Genomic DNA, 22,500 nt, shown 5'->3' with positions numbered 1-22,500 from the left:
GATTGTTGAAATTGAAAAAAATATTTAAAAATTAACTCACTTTTCATCAAAGCCTCCCTTTGCTACAGGTTTCTTCATTTCTTCATTTTTGATACCATGTAAATTTTCTCTCTCTTGTACTGCAAATAACATTAGTAACATGAAAATTTTCAAGAAAATATTTATTAATACTATATCAGGGATCCTTCTCTGCAATGCGTCAATGTTGTTTTGTTAAAGGTCAAGTATAATATTTTGTGAAAATTCATAATTATCCATTATTTTCAGCCTCTGGAGCAATATGAATGACATTCTGAGGTCTTTTAATTTTTTTGTCACCAATTTCCTTCACTAATAGTCGTTTAAACTAACCTGTGTGACAAGTGGATCATTTATTGTAAATCGCTTATCTCCCTTGTTGCGTGACGTCATCAGAGACAGTGTGAAATAGGAAGTGCATGCTATAGTGCCGTGTTTGGAACATTATTGTTTGCGAGATGTTGCCATGTGGGCTTTTAACTGTACCAATAAATCGGAACAAGACATGAGTATATATTTAAATTCTTACGCACCTGAAATTGAGGGAAATATGGACATTCAGTTTAAAAAGAGATGGTTTTGAGCCCAATAAACACGAAACACTATAAATATAAGCGACATTTTACATAGACCATGCATTTGTCGAGTGTCTCTAATGACGTCACAAAAAGGGGAAGTAACTCTATTGATGAATGTTATTTTTAGCGATATTTGAACAGGTAAATAAAGAAAACAACGAGGTTTAAAATTAAACGAATATTATAATTCCTTCTTTTTAACCATTGTTTACAACATATATTATATACAAGTATATCTATTTCCTTGATATTTGACCTTTAAGGACACTCCTTACACTACACCCTAATTTTGTTACCAATACATGTGGTAATGAAATTAATTTTACCTGTAAAGCACAATTTACAACTCTTAAACTAACATAACTACCCTAAGTCAAGAAATAAGGGCAACACACTTCTTTTCCTTACGTAACTCATTTTATTAAATGAAAGAATAAGTGAGCTAGCTCACATACCCCACGCTCCCCCAAAACTTGACGGTGAAACACATAATGAAAGGCACAGTGCACTTTAAATACATAGTATAGATCAAAAAGGGCAATAATTGCAAAAAAATCTTCACATCAAAATGTCTTGCATATGAGGACATTTAAATGTGGAATGAAGTTTCTAGATAAATAATGGAATCAATATTTCATGGCATTATACAAAAATCCAAACATTAATTTGAAGTGGTTGGGGGGGGGGGATTTTGAGAAACTTTCTTGAATAATAGGCAAAACTCTTTGGGATAAAATAATGGAATATGTCCTAAATATCTGCATAGGTTGACGAAACTATGTACAACAGTTTAAGAGGAGTGGTGCTGACAAACTGTTCATCTATATATTCAAAATATGGCCAAAACGTCTAAGTTGGAAAGTGTGGAAATTCCCGGAAAAATAAAGGAATTGGAATTTCCTGGTAATATGCACATCTACATATTGTGTCCTAAATATCTGCAAAGTTTAACGAAATTCTGTGCAGTGGTTTATGAGGAGTTGCGCTGACAAACTGTTTATCTCTATATTCAAGGTATGGCCAAATGCCTAAGTTAAAAAGTGTGGAAATTCTCGGAAAAAAAAAAGGAATCGGAATTTCCTGGTAACATGCACATCTACACATTGTGTCCTAAATATCTGCAAAGTTTGACGAAATTCTGTGCAGCGGTTTATGAGGAGTTGCGCTGACAATCTGTTCATCTCTATATTCAAGGTATGGCCAAATGCCTAAGTTAAAAAGTGCAGAAATTCCCGGAAAAAATAATGGAATCGGAATTTCCTGGTAATATGCACATCTACACATTGTGTCCTAAATATCTGCAAAGTTTGACGAAATTCTGTGCAGCAGTTTATGAGGAGTTGCGCTGACAAAAAAAGAGGACTGACTGACTGACGGACGGACGGGTCAAAAACATTATACCTCCCGCAACTAGTTGCATGGGGTATAATAATGCACTGTTAGGCATGTGAGATGGTTTGAAGATGTGACAGTTTCATAAAAACTTTTAAATTGCTGATTTTTCGACAGATTTTCCCAAAGTGTGGCCATAGTAACGAACAACTTTCATACTTACCATATGTAAAAATATTGCTGATACGAATCTTCTTACTTAATTGATATAATCGTTGTTCATACGTGTGACCAATATGAAAAATGACTTTACATTTAAATTTAGAAGTATCAAAGATTCACCAGTTTTGATAATCATTCGGTAATATTTGGTTAATATAACAATAAATATACAGTAAAATTTGTCTAATCCGGACTCTGAGTACTCTGGATTTTTGTCCATTACGTCTATAAATTTTAGTCCCACGCATTTCTTTAACAAATTCATTAGAAAAAATTCTGTGTAGTTGGGATACTGTCTATTCTGTATTCCGAATGGCCATACAGGTCCCAACTGCTCATAATTAATGGTAATCATTTCCTCTAATCCGGCCACACATAATAACTTGAGTTACTTTAAAGCGATTAACCCCTTTTGTGGTGGATGCATGTGCTAATCTGTGTTTACAATAGCAGTGCCATGAGACGAACTCCGAGTGAAATGTGGTGGGGACACAGCCCGCTTGAAAAAAATATTATATGATTAAATTACAATTTTAAACAAAATTAACTTTGATTTAACTCCTTTTATCACATTATAACACAAGAGGCCCAGGGGCCACATGGCTCACCTGAGCACATCAGCTAGGAACAAGCACATTTATTGGATCAGAACTGAAAAGTTTACTGAGGGGGGGGGGGGGGTAAGGGGGGGGGGTCGGGAAGGGGCTTGAATTTCTTATTCTACTTGAGAATGCCTCCATATCAATACTGCATATAACTTCTTGAGAGAAAGATTTTTATAGATTTTTTTTGTAATAAATTGAATTTGACTCCCCATTGCTTGCTTCCCTCCCTACCTCCAAAGTGTACTCATGATTTGAACAAATTTAAATATTCAATGCATGAGGATGCTTACATGTCAATATGACTAAACATAGTGTTTCTGTTATTGGGATTTTCCTCTTTATTTTCCTATGTAAAACTTTGATTCACCATTGAGACCCTTCTTTACCCTTGGAGGTTATGATTTGAATAATTTAATTCTACACTATCTGAGGATGCTTCCATATAAATATCAATAACCATGGCTATGCTATTCTATAGAAAAAGATTATTTAAAATATGTTTTAATGTAAAACTTGGACCCCCCACTGTGGCCACACCCTTCCCTGGGGGTTATGATTTGAACAAACTAGAATCTACACTATCTGAGGATGCTTCAATATAAATATCACTAATCATGGCTTTGCAGTGCTTGAGAAGGAAATTTTTAAAGATTTCCATATATTCCTACATGTATGTAAAACTTTAATCAGCCATTGTGGCCCCACCCTACCCCCGGGCCCCGGGGGTCATGATTTGAACAAACTTGAATGAACACTACCTGAGAATGAGTCAACATGAGTTTCATCTTTCCTGTCCCTATTCATCTTGAGTAGAAGAAGATTGTTTAAAGATTTTTCCTATATATTCCTATGTAAAACTTTGATGGGCCATTGTGGCCCCACCCTACCCCTGGGGGCCATGATTTGAACAAATTTGAATCTACACTACCTAAGGATGATTCCACATGAGTTTCTCTTCCCTGGCCCATAGGTTCTTGAGAAGAAGATTTGTTTTAAAAATGCCATTATTTTTTTCTTTAATTTATAATTATCTCCCTTTGGAAGAGGGCAAGGGCCCTTCCTTTGAACAAACTTGAATCCCCTTTACCCAAGGATACTTTGTAGCAAGTTTGGTTGAAATTGGTTCAGTGGTTCTTGAGAAGAAGATGAAAATGTGAAAAGTTTACAACACCAACGACGACTACGACGACACTGACGACGACAGACAACGGACAAATTTTGATCTGAAAAGCTCAGGTGAGCTAATAAATACAAAAATATATGTACAAGATTTACAAATCAAAATATAAATCGGGACTGAAAATCAAACAAATTTCAAGTGGCACCGTAACACTGTGGGGAAGACAAAAGTACAATCCAATAATTATCACATCGTAAATAATTGTGCATTACTGGTTATACATTGAATGAGCTCTTTGACAAGCGAAACCTGCTCCGCTTGATATATAGTAGGCCTAAAATATGCGTGCCTTTAGATTTTGATTTAAGGTAGGTCATTCGTCAGCTTTTTGAAAAAGTTCACGCAGAACCTCTTACTTCAAAACTATTCATCAAAATTCAATTTTCATAACATATTTAATTTCAACAATGTAAATGTTTTAACATTCAACAAAAAAACTGCTCAAAAAGCTACAAAGAAGCAAGATTTGTGAGGGACTTTTTTTTGTGGTGGAAGGATATTTAGCAGATAATTCTGCAAATCTGCACATTTATTAAATTTAATATCTTGAATTTTAGCCTCACATACTTTTACTCGGAGAACATTTTTCATTATGATATTGCTAGGAATATTTAATATAGGTCTTAATTTATATTTTTAGAACAAGTTTTACACCTTCCTTCAACAAACTTTGCCAAAAAATGAAGATATGTCAAGTAAGTCACTATAAAATTAACACCATTTTTTGCCTGAAAATCACATATTTTGACCAATATTTCAAAATTAACATCACTGACCCCAACTTTTTCTTTCATTATTTTAAAGTACTCAATACTTGTGACTGATCAGCACTTAAGTTGTAAAAAGCTTGATTTAAGAAAATGTTTTACTGCCTATTTAGTTTTTTAATACCCCAAAATATGTTACTTTTTAGTGCAAAAAGGTCACACAATAATTTACGCGCATTAATTTGCAAGATTTTTTCAATGAGAAATATTATTCAAAATATTTTACATAAAATATGATAATATTTTTTGCCATGGTTACATCTGATAAAATATAATAAAGGTTTAATTAATTAACCAAAGAGTGAAAATTTAAGCAAAAAGGTCAACTTTATTGTTCGGTAGATCAGTAAGATGAACACTGACCCCCTATTTTCTCTGCAATTTTGAGTCACTCTATATGAGTACTTATCCAAAATATACTTCTCAATAAATCCTTGATTTAACAAACTTCACGAGTGACATACCTTAAGTAACATTTCACCCCAACTTTCAAACTTCGTGAGCAAACAAGAATATACAGAATATGTCATGCGAGACTATTTTATAATTTCTAGGCTCCAAAATATTGATTAATTTTATCATTTAGTTATATTTTATATTATGTATATGATGTACTTGTAAATAAACAACAAAATTTCAAAATTAATATTTTCCTGCATATTTCCTGCACTCCGGATTCTGTCTAACCCAGCCAAATTTTATTAATATAATATAGATTTTTTTCCTAAGATGAATCACTTAAACTTTACTCGATGATACCATCAAATTATTAACCATGATTTTCCCCCCTCTATATTATCTCCAATTTCACCACTCTCCAATCGTCTGTTTCTTTTTAAAGCTGTATAAACACTATTTTTTTCTTTTTAATATTTTAAAATTATATGTATTGATACATTATCATTGTTTTTCAAAATTAAGACAAATCTTAATACTGCTTTTCATGATTACTAGCTTGTAAATATTTTAGTGAAACAGACTCGATTCTTGAAATTTTTCAAAGGGAAGGTTGGAGAGGGGGGATTGAAGAAGAGGAAGAAATTTGTTATATCGTACTCTTACATAAAAATAAACAGATACAGGGATGTAGTATCATTTTTAAAAGTGGGAGTCATCAGACGGGAAAACAAGAGGCCCATGGCCCACATCGCTCACATGAGCATTAATGTGGCTAGGAAAAAGTAGAAATTGGTTTATTATTGAAAAGTTTAAATCCAAAAGAAGTCTGATGACCAATCATGGCTTTGCTATTCCACCCCCTACTAAACAGGTTGGGGGGAAACGTAAATTCCGCTATAATAGTGGTATCTCACTATTATAGTGAAATTACGCTATATTTCCTGCCGTAGATACCCTCAATTTTCACCAGATACCATGCAAGGTGTTTGAACCGCAAGTCATGGTGGGTATTAAAATGATCAAAAACTGTCATGCTTGCATTTTTTGAATTTTTATAAAGTTTCTACCGTTGCGTTTATTAATGCGAGCACTCTTTTTTTAACGGAAGTTGCATTTTTAACATAGCAACTGATGATTACAGGGTGTCTAAGCCTGTTTGAATCTCATTTATTCCTCACTAAAGTGCACAAATTGATGCTTGTTACAATTGTCAACTCAGACTGGAAAGGGTTTATGGAATTAAACAAGAAAAAGATTATTTCTGTCTGCACGGTTACAGGTATGGAGGCCCATTATGGTAAAAAAAAAAGACCCATTATTATCAGTCGCCGCTGCTGCGGCCGATCTTCTTGTGGTTGTGTTAGATGGTGCACATGGAAAATGAGAAGTTGTTATTGTAATAGTTCAGTAAAATAATTCTTCACTGATAACATGTGGAAAAATTTGCTTTAAACTAAATATTAATTGTTGTTATAATGTTTCAATTTCATTGTCATTTCTCATCAAGATATTTGATAATTTTGACTATGTAAAAAGAGTATACAAAAGGTACTATATAGATATAAAAGGAAATTATGATTTTCCGGATGGTAATGATGTGTTACATAGTGCATGGTTAAAAAAATGATAAACTCAATTAATAAAAATTGTTTTGAATATGTTACAGCTGCGAATGATACAAGGATACTTTTGTTTCTACATTTTGCAAAGCGCCGTGCAGCATAGCCTATTCTGCAGAAACCAAGGGCATTATCACGTGATAAAGATCCAGGGTATCTGCACGTTGTTCGCTCTTTTTAATTTTTGACTGTCTTCAAAGCAATATAAATAAATAATTGAAAAAAATAAGTAAATAGAGATTTTAATGTAATTGCTCATCAGATGGACTCATCGATGTAATAAAGTCAATGATGAATAATGTTAAGAATTTATTGAAGATGAAAATATACGCTTCTAAAGGTTCTAGTTCAGCTTTGAATATCTTGTGCTTCCATTGCATGGATATGCTTTCAAAACTGTGAAAGTACTTTTTTAACAAATGCTAAATTGTTTGCAACCGCTTTGATGCTTTGCATCAATTTTTAATAGTTGAAAATTTGAATTGAGTCAATAATATTTTAGACACTTTTTGCTGAATATTGAGCAGTGGCAATTGGTTATTTGATGTTTCCTTGTGGTTTAAACAACAACACTTTGGTATAAATCTAGAAGTCTGAAAAATTGATACTTTAAGTGCGATTTTTTGCGATATACTTTCATTTCATATGAATATAATTAGATTTATACGAATAACAAGAAAAACCAGAAGTCTCTGTCGAGACTGTAGCTCTACTGGTTTATACTTAAAACAAAGGAAGAGAAAAGTAGCAGTTGGGACTTGAGACTTTAAATCAGCAATAAATAGAAAAATGATCCTTGCCACTCATCAAAATAAAAACCAATGCACAGAATTATGTATCTTAGTATAGTCTACATGTGTGCCAAGTTATACTGAAATCAGACAAAAACTGCAGGAGGAGTAGCATTTTGAAAGAATTTCACAGAAATTTCTATTTTTAGTAACCATGGCAACATTGTCCATTGAAATCAAAAACCGATGCACAGAATTATGTATCTTAGTGTAGTCTACTTGTATGCCAAGTTATATCAAAATCAGACCAAAACTGTAGGAGGAGTAGCATTTTGAAAGAATTTCACAGAAATTTCTATTTTTAGTAACCACGGCAACACCGTTTATCGAAATCAAAAACCGATGCACAGAATTATGTATCTTAGTGTAGTCTACTTGTGTGCCAAGTTATACTGAAATCGGACCAAATCTGTAGGAGGAGTAGCATTTTGAAAGAATTTCACAGAAATTTCTATTTTTAGTAACCAAGGCAACACCGTTCATCGAAATCAAAAACCGATGCACAGAATTATGTATCTTAGTGTAGTCTACTTGTGAGCCAAGTTATAATGAAATTGGACCAAAACTGTAGGAGGAGTAGCATTTTGAAAGCATTTCACAGAAATTTCTATTTTTAGTAACCATGGCAACATTGTCCATTGAAATCAAAAACTGATGCACAGAATTATGTATCTTAGTGTAGTCTACTTGTATGCCAAGTTATATCAAAATCAGACCAAAACTGTAGGAGGAGTAGCATTTTGAAAGTATTTTACAGAAATTTTTATTTTTAGTAACCAAGGAAACACCATTCATCAAAAACCGATAATTATAGAATTATGTATCTTAGTGTAGCCTACTTGTGTGCCAAGTAATATTGAAATCAGTCTAAAACTATGGGGGTACACCATTTTGAATGTATTTCACAGAAATTTCTATTTTTAGTAACCACGGCAACACCGTTCATCGAAATCAAAAACCGATGCACAGAATTATGTATCTTAGTGTAGTCTACTTTTGTGCCAAGTTATATTGAAATTAGACCAAAACTGTAGGAGGAGTAGCATTTTGAAAGAATTTCACAGAAATTTCTATTTTTAGTAACCATGGCAACACCGTTCATCGAAATCAAAAACCGATGCACAGAATTATGTATCTTAGTGTAGTCTACTTGTGTGCCAAGTTATACTGAAATCGGACCAAATCTGTAGGAGGAGTAGCATTTTGAAAGAATTTCAAAGAAATTTCTATTTTTAGTAACCACGGCAACACCGTTCATCGAAATCAAAAACCGATGCACAGAATTACGTATTTTAGTGTAGTCTACTTGTGTGCCAAGTAATATTGAAATCGGACCAAAACTGTAGGAGGAGTAGCATTTTGAAAGAATTTCACAGAAATTTCTATTTTTAGTAACCACGGCAACACCATTCATCGAAATCAAAAACCGATGCACAGAATTATGTATCTTAGTGTAGTTCTACTTTTGTGCCAAGTTATATTGAAATTAGACCAAAACTGTAGGAGGAGTAGCATTTTGAAAAAATTTCACAGAAATTTCTATTTTTAGTAACCATGGCAACACCGTTCATCGAAATCAAAAACCGATGCACAGAATTATGTATTTTAGTGTAGTCTACTTGTGTGCCAAGTAATATTGAAATTGGACCAAAACTGTAGGAGGAGTAGCATTTTGAAAGAATTTCACAGAAATTTCTATTTTTAGTAACCACGGCAACACCGTTCATCGAAATCAAAAACAGATGCACAGAATTATGTATCTTAGTGTAGTCTACTTTTGTGCCAAGTTATATTGAAATTAGACCAAAACTGTAGGAGGAGTAGCATTTTGAAAGAATTTCACAGAAATTTTTATTTTTAGTAACCACGGCAACACCGTTCATTGAAATCAAAAACCGATGCACAAAATTATGTATCTTAGTGTAGTCTACTTGTGTGCCAAGTTATATTGAAATCGACCAAAACTGTAGGAGGAGTAGCATTTTGAAAAATTGTTTACAGACAGACAGACAGACAGACAGACGGACGGACGACGGACGCATTACTATCGCATAAGCTCTTCTGGTCTCTGACCAGTAGAGCTAAAAACCTACAGCTATTTCTCTCAGATTTTAAAGTTAAATCGTTCTTGCCTAAGTGCATAAACATAAAGCGCCGATAAATAAAATACGTTTATGCGGAGTTGAAATGATGGTTAATTAATAATTATTTGAACATGTGTTAAAATAAGGTTACAGGCACTCTTGTAAAATATTCCCGACACCAAAGTAAATTGAGTCTTTTTTCTGAAATAAACAATTAACCAGCCGAAATTAAAAATTAGATGTGTTTTCTACGATCGTTTTTATAAGTAATTTTTGGATTATTTATCATAAATTGATTTTGTTAAGAAGATATAATAGAGTTTATCAATATACTCTTTTTAGGTCACCTGAGTAAACTCAGGTGACCTATTGCTATCCGTTTTCGTCCGTCGTCGTGCGTCGTGCGTTGTGCGTTAACATTTGAACATTTTCAGCTTCTTCTCTGCAACCACTGAACCAATTTCAACCAGATTTGGCATAAAGCATCTATGGGTGAAGGGGAACAAAAATTGTGAATTTCATGATCCCTGCCCCCCTGGGGCCTGAGGGGTGGGGCCAAAACCACTAAAATTAATGCAATCTTTAAAAATCTTCTTCTTTACTCCTGGACATCGAGCAGTCAAACTGTTTGCATGATTGTAATCAGCAATGAGTCCTCTACCAAAATTGTGAAATTCATGGCCCTGGGGTCAGGGGTTCTAGTGCTAGGGCGGGGCTAAATAATTAGGTAGTGAAAATGCATTATTTCTTTGAAAATCTTCTTCTCTGCTCCTGGGTATTAAATAAATCAACTAAGTACATAGTTATGATGAGCAAGAGTGTCTCTACCAAAATTGTGAATTTTATGGCCCCAGGGTCAGGGGTTCTGGTGTTAGGGCGGGGCTCTATTGATTATATAGTGAAAATACATGAATTCTTTGAAAATCTTCTTCTCTGCCCCTGGGTATCAAATAAACTAACTAAGTACATAGTTATGATAAGCAAGAGTGCCTCTACCAAAATTGTGAATTTTATGGCCCCAGGGTCAGGGGTTCTGGTGTTAGGGCGTGGCTCTATTGATTATATAGTGAAAATACATGAATTCTTTGAAAATCTTCTTCTCTGCCCCTGGGTATCAAATAAACTAACTAAGTACATAGTTATGATAAGCAAGAGTGCCTCTACCAAAATTGTGAATTTTATGGCCCCAGGGTCAGGGGTTCTGGTGTTAGGGCGGGGCTCTATAGATTATATAGTGAAAATACGTGAATTCTCTGAAAATCTTCTTCTCTGCTCCTGGGTATTTAATAAACTAACTAAGTACATAGTTTTAATGAGCAAGAATGCCTCTTCCATAATTGTGTATTTTTTGGCCCCAGGGTCAGGGGTTCTGGTGTTAGGGTGGGGCTCTATAGATTATATAGTGAAAATACATGAATTCTCTGAAAATCTTCTTCTCTGATCCTGGGTATTTAATAAACTAACTAAGTGCATAGTTATGATGAGCAAGAATGTTTCTTCCATAATTGTGTATTTTTTGGCCCCAATTATATAGTGAAAATACATGAATTCTTTGAAAATCTTCAATTCTCCTCCTGGGTATTAAATAAACTTACTAAGTGCATAGTTATGATGAGCAAGAGTGCCTCTACCATAATAATGAATTTTATGGCCCCAGGGTCAGGGGTTAGGGTGGGACTGTATTGATTATATAGTGAAAATATATGAATTCTTTGAAAATCTTCTCCTTTGCTCCTAGGAAATAAATAAACTAACTAAGTACATAGTTATGATGAGCAAGAATGCCTCTTCCACAATTGTGAATTTTATAGCCCCAGGGTCAGGGGTTCTGGTGTTATGGTGGGGCTCTATTGATTATATAGTGAAAATACATTAAATCTTTAAAAATTTTCTTCTCTGCTCCAGGGTATTAAGCAGATGAACTACAAATAAAGTTATGATGCATATAGTTATGATAGACAAGTGCCCATATCTTACAGAATTGTGAATTTCAAGGCCCCAGGGTCAGGGGTACCATAGAGGGGGGGGGGGCTGTACTTATATACTGAAAATGAATGAATGGTTTGAAATCTGCTCCTTGGTATTAATCAAATAACAAGTAGGGGCTCATGTATGGTAGGGGCACTACTGATTATTGCTGAATATTACTGATTAGTTGAAATGCATTTTTTTCCCTTACCCTGCGTATGGGTATTAAGTAAACAAACTAAGCAACTGCTAAGTGTATTGTTATGATGATCAATGGTGCCTCTTTCAAAATTGTGAATGCCATAACATCTGGCTTAAAACATGAATCAAGTTTAATCACTGGAAAGTTGTTGCATAATGCTCAGGTGACCTATAAGGCCCATGGGCCTCTTGTTTTATGTTTGCCATATTGGGTCTTTACGTTTACCATAACAGGCCTCCATACCCGTAACCATGCAGACAGAAATAATCTTTTTCTTGTTTAATTCCATAAACCCTTTCCAGTCTGAGTTGACAATTGTAACAAGCATCAATTTGTGCACTTTAATGAGAAATAAATGAGATTCAAACAGGCTTAAATACCCTGTAATCATCGGTTGCTATGTTAAAAATGCAACTTCCGTTAAAAAAAGAGTGCTCGCATTATTAAACGCAATGGTAGAAACTTTATTAAAATTCAAAAAATGCAAGCATGACAGTTTTTGATCATTTTAATACCCACCATGACATGCGGTTGAAACATCTTGCATGGTATCGGGTGAAATTGAGGGTATCGACGGCAGGAAATATAGCGTAATTTCACTGTAATAGTGAGATACCACTATTATAGCAGAATTTACGTTTCCCCCAACCTGCTAAAGTTATTGTGATTTAAATTCAACACACATGGTTTATGTTTACTTTTTCAAAGATAATAGGGTAGAACCAGTTTTATAAATAAAATTGGCGGTAAACAGGAAATTACTATAGTCTGTTTCTTCTAAAAACATGTCCTGAAAAAATGTTTCCACACCTTTCTTAAAGACTTTTATGATTTTCAACAGAAATGGGTGGCTTAAGGGGGGGGGGTTAAATAACAATTAATGCATCTTTACATAGTTTACTGCAAAAATTACAGCTCACTAACGACCGATACGCTGGTAATAAAAATGTGTAATATCATCTACATTGACAAACCTTTGTTTGCCTCATATGGCTATTGCTATTTATGCGCACAGAGGATCTTACCACGAGCAATTACTAATTGTTGATTGAATACGTTTATGCCAAATACATGTTTACATTTTACTTCAAACATGTGGTTCGGGTCAATCTATGATCCTGTCAATGGAGTGCAAAATAAAAATGTTCTTATGAACAAAATGCAAACATTAGAAACTATGAAAAATATCATGGGTGTATTCAATTTGTTGTTAACTAGATAAAAATATGTTTAATAAAATGTATAGTTATAGTGTCAAGTTCAGAACACCAGCACTTCAATGGAAAGAAAAACGAGCAACTTCTCGTAATACAAGCATTTAAATGAACAAAACATTTTTACATAACTATACTCGTGATCAAATGTGTTGGCAATGACAATTGTAATCACCGATCATACAATAAAGGAATTCATCAAGTGTAAAATTCCTGCAGTAGTCGTATAGTAACCCATAATGCAATTCTCATTCATCTGTTTTGTCAGTTAAAGTCACATTGGTGCCTCATTTGCTAATCTGAGGCCCAAAAATATAGTCTCTGTTCCCATGCAATATTTGTCCAAAAACAAATTTTAATTCAGGACAGCAGAAAATTGTATCATAGAGAATACTTATAATTTAAAATTGAATAAATTCAAGAAAGATCGATTGAAGTACATTTCTACAGAATGATATTATAGGGTGGTGATATCTAAAATGCAACATAACTTTTCTGTTTAACGTGTCTCCACGTGCTACATGTAGTCATTCCTAGCCACATTTCCATGAATAATTTACCCTATCTCGCTGAAGTCTCACTAACTCTCGCCAGAGCCATTGTCAAAGCTACTCTGACCTCATCGGGTTTTATAATTTGCAGAACACAGAAAAATAAAAGGTTCTGAACACATTAGTAGCAGACCTGCCAAGTGACCCACATTTGTTGGGTCACACCCGCAAAACTGACCTCTCACCCACCACTCATAATAACCCACGGCATGTCATTGTTTTCACCCGCAAAATCGATCATCCCCATTTTTTTTCCCAACAAAGCATTTTTCTCCCCACAAGATTAGGATTTGAAAATTCATCCTAAAATTTCGGATTTATGTTTTATAAAACGGGATATGAATATCAGACTTGTTTATTCAATGCACACAGATCAGAGGTGTAAATTAGCCACAGGAAATCACTTGACGCTTGAACGCACACATTGACACAGCTGTACATGCAGGTAACATAGCCTGGAGCAATTAGGGGATTAAATGTATCCATTGGAAGGGGTATAAGCATGGTGAACTACATAGATTAAGGGGTTAATTAAATATCATTTTATTAAAAACAGAAATTAATTAATTAAATACAATAAATGATAAACAGACAGTATTAAAATCGGGATCGTTTTTTAAAAACCAAAGTAGAAAATCAAAGGCCTGAAGGGCCATAATGGCTTACGTGCTTGACATGGATGTAAAATGTAAGGAAATGTAGTATATATTAGAATATTACTAAGTGTTTTCCACAAAAATTTCTTACTGCAAGGGTGGGGGTCGCTGAATTGACGGCCTGAGGCGTTTCTTGGCAATAAGGTTTATTTTATCTAAATTCCTATTTAAATGAAAAATACAAATTCAGTAATAAATTCTTTTTATTTTTTTTTTAAAGAAAAGGTAAATAAAAGCTAAATATATATTTTGAACAAATTGTCAATTTTTACTTAAAAATTATTCAACAATAGAGTTTTTTACGTAAAGAGATCTATAATCACGAAAAATTGTTCTATTAAAATTTTCTATAAAGTCTTTTTACTGTTTTATGTATTGACACTATTGTGCTACTTTTGCTATCTACAAATAGGCCCCTAACGACCCCCCTTATTTTTTTTTATGTATCTACTCATGCAGTCATCTTGAAACTTTTTGTTCTTATTATGAAGCACCAATGTAATGCTTACTGCATGTAGATATTGTCATTTGGAGTGCTTCTGAATATATAGGTCACTGTGTTTTAGAAGCACATGCGTTTGAACATAGACCTAAATTGAAAGGTTCATAAAGTAAATTCGTAAACATTGATAATATTAATCACACGTTTCATTTTCAGAACTTTAATGCAAAAAAAAAAAAAAAAAAAATTTTTTAAATATTATGTGTTTAAATAATGAATCTTTTTTTCATGTCGGAGCATCACATTATTTATAGAACGACCTGTGAATGTTGGAAAACCCCACATGTGCATTAACATATGTGTATTGCTTTGACCGTTCGTACTATCTGACAGCCATCAATTACATTTTTATGGTTATTAATTAATATTTTCATCAACTTCAAGCTTGATACTTAGTAATATACCAGTAATTAAATTGCAATGAACAAAAATTGACAGCTAGGGTATTGCATCATACCCCGTGCCGCGATGCGCATTGAGTTCACAACATTGAGTTGGCGGGAGATCGTGATTGCGTTACCGCCATGCAAAAACGGCTTTAGGAAATCATTGCTTTTAGCAGCTGTTTAAACAGTTTTTAAGGTAAAATACATTTAATCTGTATTCCTATGAACTATCTGGCGTACTCCCGTCAGAGTTCTCTTTCTTTCATTTAAATCGACTTACCTACACGGTGGCGCTGTTGACACATACAGTCAGAAGATATTCTTCCGCGTCCTCACAAGAGTTTATTCAATTTAGTTTTTTTTTTTTGAATTTGGTTTATCTTGTCTTCAGTAGCAAAAATTAAATGAAAATAACAAGGTTTTGATTAAGAACTTGGTGAGTAATTTTCACAACAAAGGTAGAATAGAATTAAAGACAAGAGGCCCATGGGCCACATCGCTCACCCGAGCATTGTGGCTACGAAAAAGTAGAAATTGGTTTACTATTGAAAAGTTTAAATCCAAAAGTTTGGCCCCGCCCTACCCCCGGGGGTCATGAACAAACTTGAATATACACTACCTGAGGATGCATCCATATAAATATGAGCAATTATGGCTTTGCTGTTCTTAAGAAGAAGATTTTTAAAGAATTTTCACATATATTTCTATATAAAACTTTGGTCGGCCATTGTGGCCACGCCCTACCCCCGGGGGTCATGATTTGAACAAATTTGAATCTACACTACCTGGGGATGCTTCTATATAAATATGAGCAATTACGGCTTTGCTGTTCTTAAGAAGAAGATTTTTAAAGAATTTTCCGTATATTTCCATATAAAACTTTGGTCGGCTATTGTGGCCCCGCCCTACCCCCAGGGGTCATGATTTGAACAAACTTGAATCTACGCTACCTGGGGATGCTTCCATATAAATATGAGCAATTATGGGTTTGTTCTTCTTGAGAAGAAGATTTTAAAGAATTTTCCTATACATTTCTTTATAAAACTTTGGTCGGCCATTGTGGCCCTGCCCTACCCCCAGGGGTCATGATTTGAACAAACTTGAATCTATGCTACCTGGGGATGCTTCCATATAAATATGAGCAATTATGGGTTTGTTCTTCTTGAGAAGAAGATTTTAAAGAATTTTCCTATATATTTCTTTATAAAACTTTGATCGGCCATTGTGGCCCCACCCTACCCCCGGGGGACATGATTTAAACAGATTTGAATCTACACTACCTGGGGATGCTTCCATATAAATATGAGCAATTATGGATTTGTTGTTGTTGAGAAGAACATTTTTAAAGAATTTTCCTATATATTTCTATATAAAACTTTGGTCGGCCATTGTGGCCCTGCCCTACCCCCGGGGGACATGATTTGAACAAACTTGAATCTACACTACCTGGGGATGCTTCTACATAAATATGAGCAATTATGGCTTTGCTGTTCTTAAGAAGAAGATTTTTAAAGAATTTTCCTATATATTTCTATATAAAACTTTGTTCGGCCATTGTGGCCCCGTCCTACCCCCGGGGGACATGATTTGAACAAACTTGAATCTACACTACCTGGGGATGCTTCTACATAAATATGAGCAATTATGGCTTTGCTGTTCTTAAGAAGAAGATTTTTAAAGAATTTTCCTATATATTTCTATATAAAACTTTGTTCGGCCATTGTGGCCCCGTCCTACCCCCGGGGGACATGATTTGAACAAACTTGAATCTACACTACCTGGGGATGCTTCTACATAAATATGAGCAATTATGGCTTTGCTGTTCTTAAGAAGAAGATTTTTAAAGAATTTTCATATATATTTCTATATAAAACTTTGGTCGGCCATTGTGGCCCCGTCCTACCCCCGGGGGACATGATTTGAACAAACTTGAATCTACGCTACCTGGGGATGCTTCCATATAAATATAAGCAATTATGGGTTTGTTCTTCTTGAGAAGATTTTTAAAGAATTTTCATATATATTTCTATATAAAACTTTGGTCGGCCATTGTGGCCCTGCTCTACCCCCGGGGGTCATGATTTGAACAAACTTGAATCTACACTACCTGGGGATGCTTCCATATAAATGTGAGCAATTATGGGTTTGTTGTTCTTGAGAAGAACATTTTTAAAGAATTTTCCTATATATTTCTATATAAAACTTTGGTCGGCCATTGTGGTCCTGCCCTACCCCCCGGGGGTTATGATTTGAACAAACTTGAATCTACACTACCTGGGGATGCTTCCATATAAATATGAGCAATTATGGATTTGTTGTTGTCGAGAAGAACATTTTTAAAGAATTTTCCTATATATTTCTATATAAAACTTTGGTCGGCCATTGTGGCCCCGCCCTACCCCCGGGGGACATGATTTGAACAAACTTAAATCTACACTACCTGAGGATGTTTCCCCATAAGTTTCATCTTTCCTGGCTCAGTGGTTCTTGAGAAGAAGATTTTTAAAACATACCACCAAATTTTCACTAATTCTCAATTATCTCCCCTTAAATGAGGGTGTGGCCCTTTATTTAAACAAATTTGAATCCCCTTCACCCAAAGATGCTTTGTGGCAAGTTTGGTTGAAATTGGCCCAGCGGTTCTTGAGAAGAAGTCGAAAATGTGAAAAGTTTACAGACAGATGGACAGACAGACAGACGGGCGCCGGACAAAATGTGATCAGAAAAGCTCACTTGAGCCTTCGGCTCAGGTGAGCTAAAAAGACGAAGACTATTTTATCTTGCTCATGTTTAATAGAATACATAGTGAACTCTTTGCCGTAAAGATACACCGGGAGCTATATGGCTTCATAAGCCATAAAAACTACAAAGCATAACAGCTGGTTTTATCTACTTATATTGAAATCATTGTTAAGTTTAGTGGTTAAAATAAGATGATATTAATTATTAAGATGAAGCAACAAAGTCTCAAGTGAAGTATATTGAGTTTCTCTCTCTCCCCCTCCCAAAATTTAGTATTGTACGTTTTTTTTCTTTGTTAAATGGTTATGACAAGGGAATAGAAATTTAAGTTTTTGTTTGGGGTGTCAGGTATCCTTCATAATTTATTTTGTAGTATTTGATTCATTCAAATTTGTGTGTGTGTGTGTGTGTGTGATAAAATTAATAACAGGAAATTACATGGCACATATTTCTTAACCCCCCCCCCCCCCCACCAAATGTAATTTTTCAATATTTCTCTCAATATAATGTCTTATCAAAAAATTCTAATTGTGTAAAATGTTAATAGCCATTCTCTGTGACCACTTGAACTTCGTTGCCACGCATGGTCACCGATTTTGATGAAACTTCACCCATGCTTAGTACTTGACACCAGAAACAAATATCAAACAAAATTTCGATGCTATGTGTCTCGGTTGCTATGGCAACAGCCCGAAAAGTTTGAAAAATCGAGATTTTCAGCCCTTTAAATCTTGACTGTGGCTTAATAAAAACTATTCTCACAGAAACATGACACCTTGATGTCATTTATACTGTTGTTTAGAATATATCTTTAAGTAAGTGGTAACCAAGGGTACATTTGGAATACATTTAAAATGCTGAAATATGCTGAAAAACACTCCGTATTCACTAATGGTAGGTGTTATATGCTCAAACTCAATCAACGACTCAAGAAAAACAATAAAAATATTTGACCTTAAGTATATAGGTATAAGCAATATTATTCTATTAATAACTTTTATGGTTGCCATGGTAAGACAGTGTAACCATGCAAAACTAGTAACTAAGATTGGGTTAATGCTACTGTCTTGAGGAAAAACATGAAAATTCAAGACTGGCATATATGCATCCTTAGGACCTTGCAACACCAAAACCATAAGAAAAATTGGGTATAATTGCTACTTTGCAGTGTTACCATGGAAACAAAGAACCAGTGCTTAAAAGTGAATTATTTTTCGCTGCATTAAGAATTAAATTGCCATATAATCAAGGAACAAATTAAAGGACTCAGTTTGGATAGTAGTTATCTGTTAGAACTGAAGTTGAATATCATATATTGATAAAATTTGATGAGGAAAACAACACTGTTGCTATGGTTACCAAGAAGGGAAAATGTTCGATTTTGTGAACTTTATATCAATATTAAACCCTGTGTGCCAACTTCTTGCATCCATTTAGAGATTGGATGATAGTCAAAATTAAAAGTCAGGTAAGCTGTTAATAAATATCAATCATAAAAGTTTTGGGAATCTACATTTAAGGGAACGTGATTTTTAAGTTTTTTAAGCATATATTTTCTGCTTATATATATATCTAATCTGAATTTTTTCAAATGGGAAAACTAGGAGCACACCAACATCTTTGAAAATTGATCATTAGTTATGAGGAAATGTGCTTTTTTAAAAGATAGGATCAGATTTAAACATACAGAATGTTACTTTGAAGGCTTTCTGTGGTATAAAAACCTTGGCAACCATTGCCTACCAAAATGAAATATCATATTTTGTTCTTGGTATATGTTTCAAGGCTCTTTTTTCTGTTATTTGGTCACATTTCATCCTATAATTGCTTTTTATTTTTACGTGTATGACTTTATAAAATTCAATGAATATTTTTTTTTACTTTTGAATACTTTGTTACCATAGTAACATATGTAATAGTTGATTTACCAAACATGTTTATCATGCATTTGAGACATCTGACCTTCTAATTTTGGAAACAGTCATCGCCAATAGTTTGCTTTGCCGCAAATGTTAACTAAAAAATTGCCATTTTTCGAACTTTAAGACATGTTGCCATGGTAACTATAGAGCATAGCAACCAATTTTTGCCTGATTTAAGTTTAGGGTATCAATGACTTTTATTATAGAGAGTTTGGAGAAATTCTGAGACTATGCGTGCCACAGCTCCTATATAAAATTTCAAGTCATAACAGAGAATGGCTCTTAAAAATTAATAATTGTAAAATTTAACAAATGTTTCCCAGAAACTAAATGTGAATCTTACTATCCATCTGAAATGTTCCTATGCAAGCAAAAGTTAAGCCTGTACTGAGTACAAATGAAGTCTGCAATAAAATTTAACATATACATGCATGTGTTTGCATTGATGCCTAAAAATAAGGGGCCATATTTTTACTCCAACCTTGAAAAATGTTGTCGCGCGCTATGACCCAACATTTCAATTCTGAATGTTGGGTCATGACCCCCCACAGCATCAATTTTGGTTGACACGTATGTTAGTAGGAGAGTATTCTTGAGAAGATGAGTTTTAAAGAATTTTCATATATATATCTATATGTAAAACTTAGATCGACCATTGTGGCTCTGCCCTACCCCCAGAGGTCATGATTTGAACAAACTTGAATCTACACAATATGAGGATGCTTCCTTATGAATATAAGCAATTATGGCTTTGCAATTCTTGAGAAAAAGATTTTTTAAAAGTTTCCTAACTATTTCTATGTAAAACTTTGATCAGCCATTTTGCTTTGATAATCTACACAACCTGAGGATGCTTACATATAAATATGATCACTTATGGCTTTGATATTCTTGAGAAGATTTTTAAAGAATTTTCCTACTTATTTCTATGTAAAATTTGGGTCAGCCATTGTGGCCCCACCGTACATGCATATACGAGCCGTCAGTCTATAAAACTTTTCAACAAAATCTTCCGAGATACTTTTATGCAGGTATACAAAAGTATATATTCATCCTGCTTCAACAAAGGCAAAAAAGTTTTTAATGATGATTAAATTGAGCGTAACTTTGCACTGAGGATATATTGATGTATATTTATATTTCCTTTGTTTGACCCTAATAAAAAGCATTATAAAATCCCAAGTGATAAATACACATAACACACATGACCAAATCACCAAAGTCTGTCTAGCGTATGAATACAGGGACTATGCTGTTACTGTTTAAACAAAGCGGAAAAATTGTCTTTTATATTCATTTGTATTTCTTTGTTGCAAAAATAAACTTTATCATTTTAGATTGAAAAAATAAATAAAATTTTGATTATTATCTGTTTTATTGTGCACTATTTTCGTTTCCAGATTAAGCTGTTACAAAGGTTTTTCTATCAATTGCAACTTACATGAAGGATAAGATGGGAATTTTAAATAGAAAAATCAAAATTGTGTAAATATAAGCATTGAATTATCATCTTTTGAAAGATGAAGTCTCATAACTGCAATGGTGTGTGCAAACAAATTTTCATAATGCGTGTTACTCAATTTATTTGCAAACATCATTGCACTTATGAGACTGCGTCTTTCAAAAAATGATAATTCAATGCTTAAATGTACATAAATATACTGTATACCAATATTTTCGTCATTTTTAAAATGAATATATTTCCATTTGGCAAAAATATATAATACAGAAATATGTCAGTGTATTGGTATATCTTAGAATTCAGTACAGTGGAGCCTTGTTTATCTAGACACTTTGGTTCCTATTTAATTTGTCCGGATATGTGAAGCATCCCGATACCTGAATTACCAGTTAAACAAGACAAAATAACGTTTAAAAAATTTCGTTCCGTTGAAAAATCATCCAGATACTAGAGCATCCGCATATCAGGCATCGGGATTTCTGAAGGTCCACTGTATTTGTAAAATATATTTTCGCAATGCCTTTGCACAGTGCTCTAAATTACGGAAGCGTATTAGTGCCATTTGGACACTTCAATTTTTTTAATTTCTACACTTTAAAGTTTAAACTTTACACTCTAATCTGTAAACTTTACACTTTAATCTGTAAAATTTACACTTTAATCTATGACAAGAGGCCTATGGGCCTTATAGGTCACCTGAACATCATGCAACAACTTTCCAATAACTGAATTTGGTTCATATTTTAAACTAGACATCATGGCATTCACAATTTTGAAAGAGGCACCATTGCTTATCATAACTATACACTGAGCATGTTTAGTCTGGTTACTTAATACCCAAAGACAGGGTAGAGGAACAAAAAAATGCAATTCGACTAATCATGAACCCCTGACCCCTGGTCCACACATTTTACAAGTTTGGAAAAGGCACCCTTGGTAATCAAAAATGCTTGATTAATAGGAGAATACTTTAATCAATTAATTCATTTTCAGTATATAAGTAGAGCCCCCCCCCCTCCCCAAATCAGCTTAATACCCAGATGCAGAGAAAAAAAAATTCAAGATTTATTGTATTTTCACTATAAAATCAATAGAGCCACATCCTAAGACCAGAACCCCTGACCCTGGAGCCATAAAATTCTCAATTCTGGAAGAGGAATTTTTGCTCATCATAACTATATACTTACTTAGTTTGTTAAATATCCACGAGCAGAGAAGAAGATTTCCAAAGAATTAATGTATTTTCTCCATAAAATCAATAGAGCCCCACCCTAACAAACAGAACCCCTGACCCATTGGC

General features: G+C 34.0%; 1 protein-coding gene across 1 annotated transcript in view; it reads right to left on the bottom strand.

Annotated features, from left to right (window-relative positions):
* Positions 1–22,500, bottom strand: part of LOC134261983 (neuroglian-like) — a gene marked incomplete at its 5' end in the record, with an annotated part of 183,150 nt that overhangs the window by 43,795 nt on the left and 116,855 nt on the right. The window contains one exon of the mRNA XM_062744366.1: positions 41–119. Coding sequence (XP_062600350.1) covers positions 41–119 — 79 coding nt within the window. The remainder of the gene's footprint in view (positions 1–40; positions 120–22,500) is intronic.

Source organism: Saccostrea cucullata, unplaced genomic scaffold (genome assembly GCF_032062105.1).
Source record: "Saccostrea cucullata isolate Sc308-1 unplaced genomic scaffold, CSIRO_AGI_Scuc_v1 ctg916, whole genome shotgun sequence".
Taxonomy (NCBI): Eukaryota; Metazoa; Mollusca; class Bivalvia; order Ostreida; family Ostreidae; genus Saccostrea; species Saccostrea cuccullata.
The sequence above is the reverse complement of the archived record's forward strand: the minus strand, read 5'-3'. Positions and strand labels throughout refer to the sequence as shown.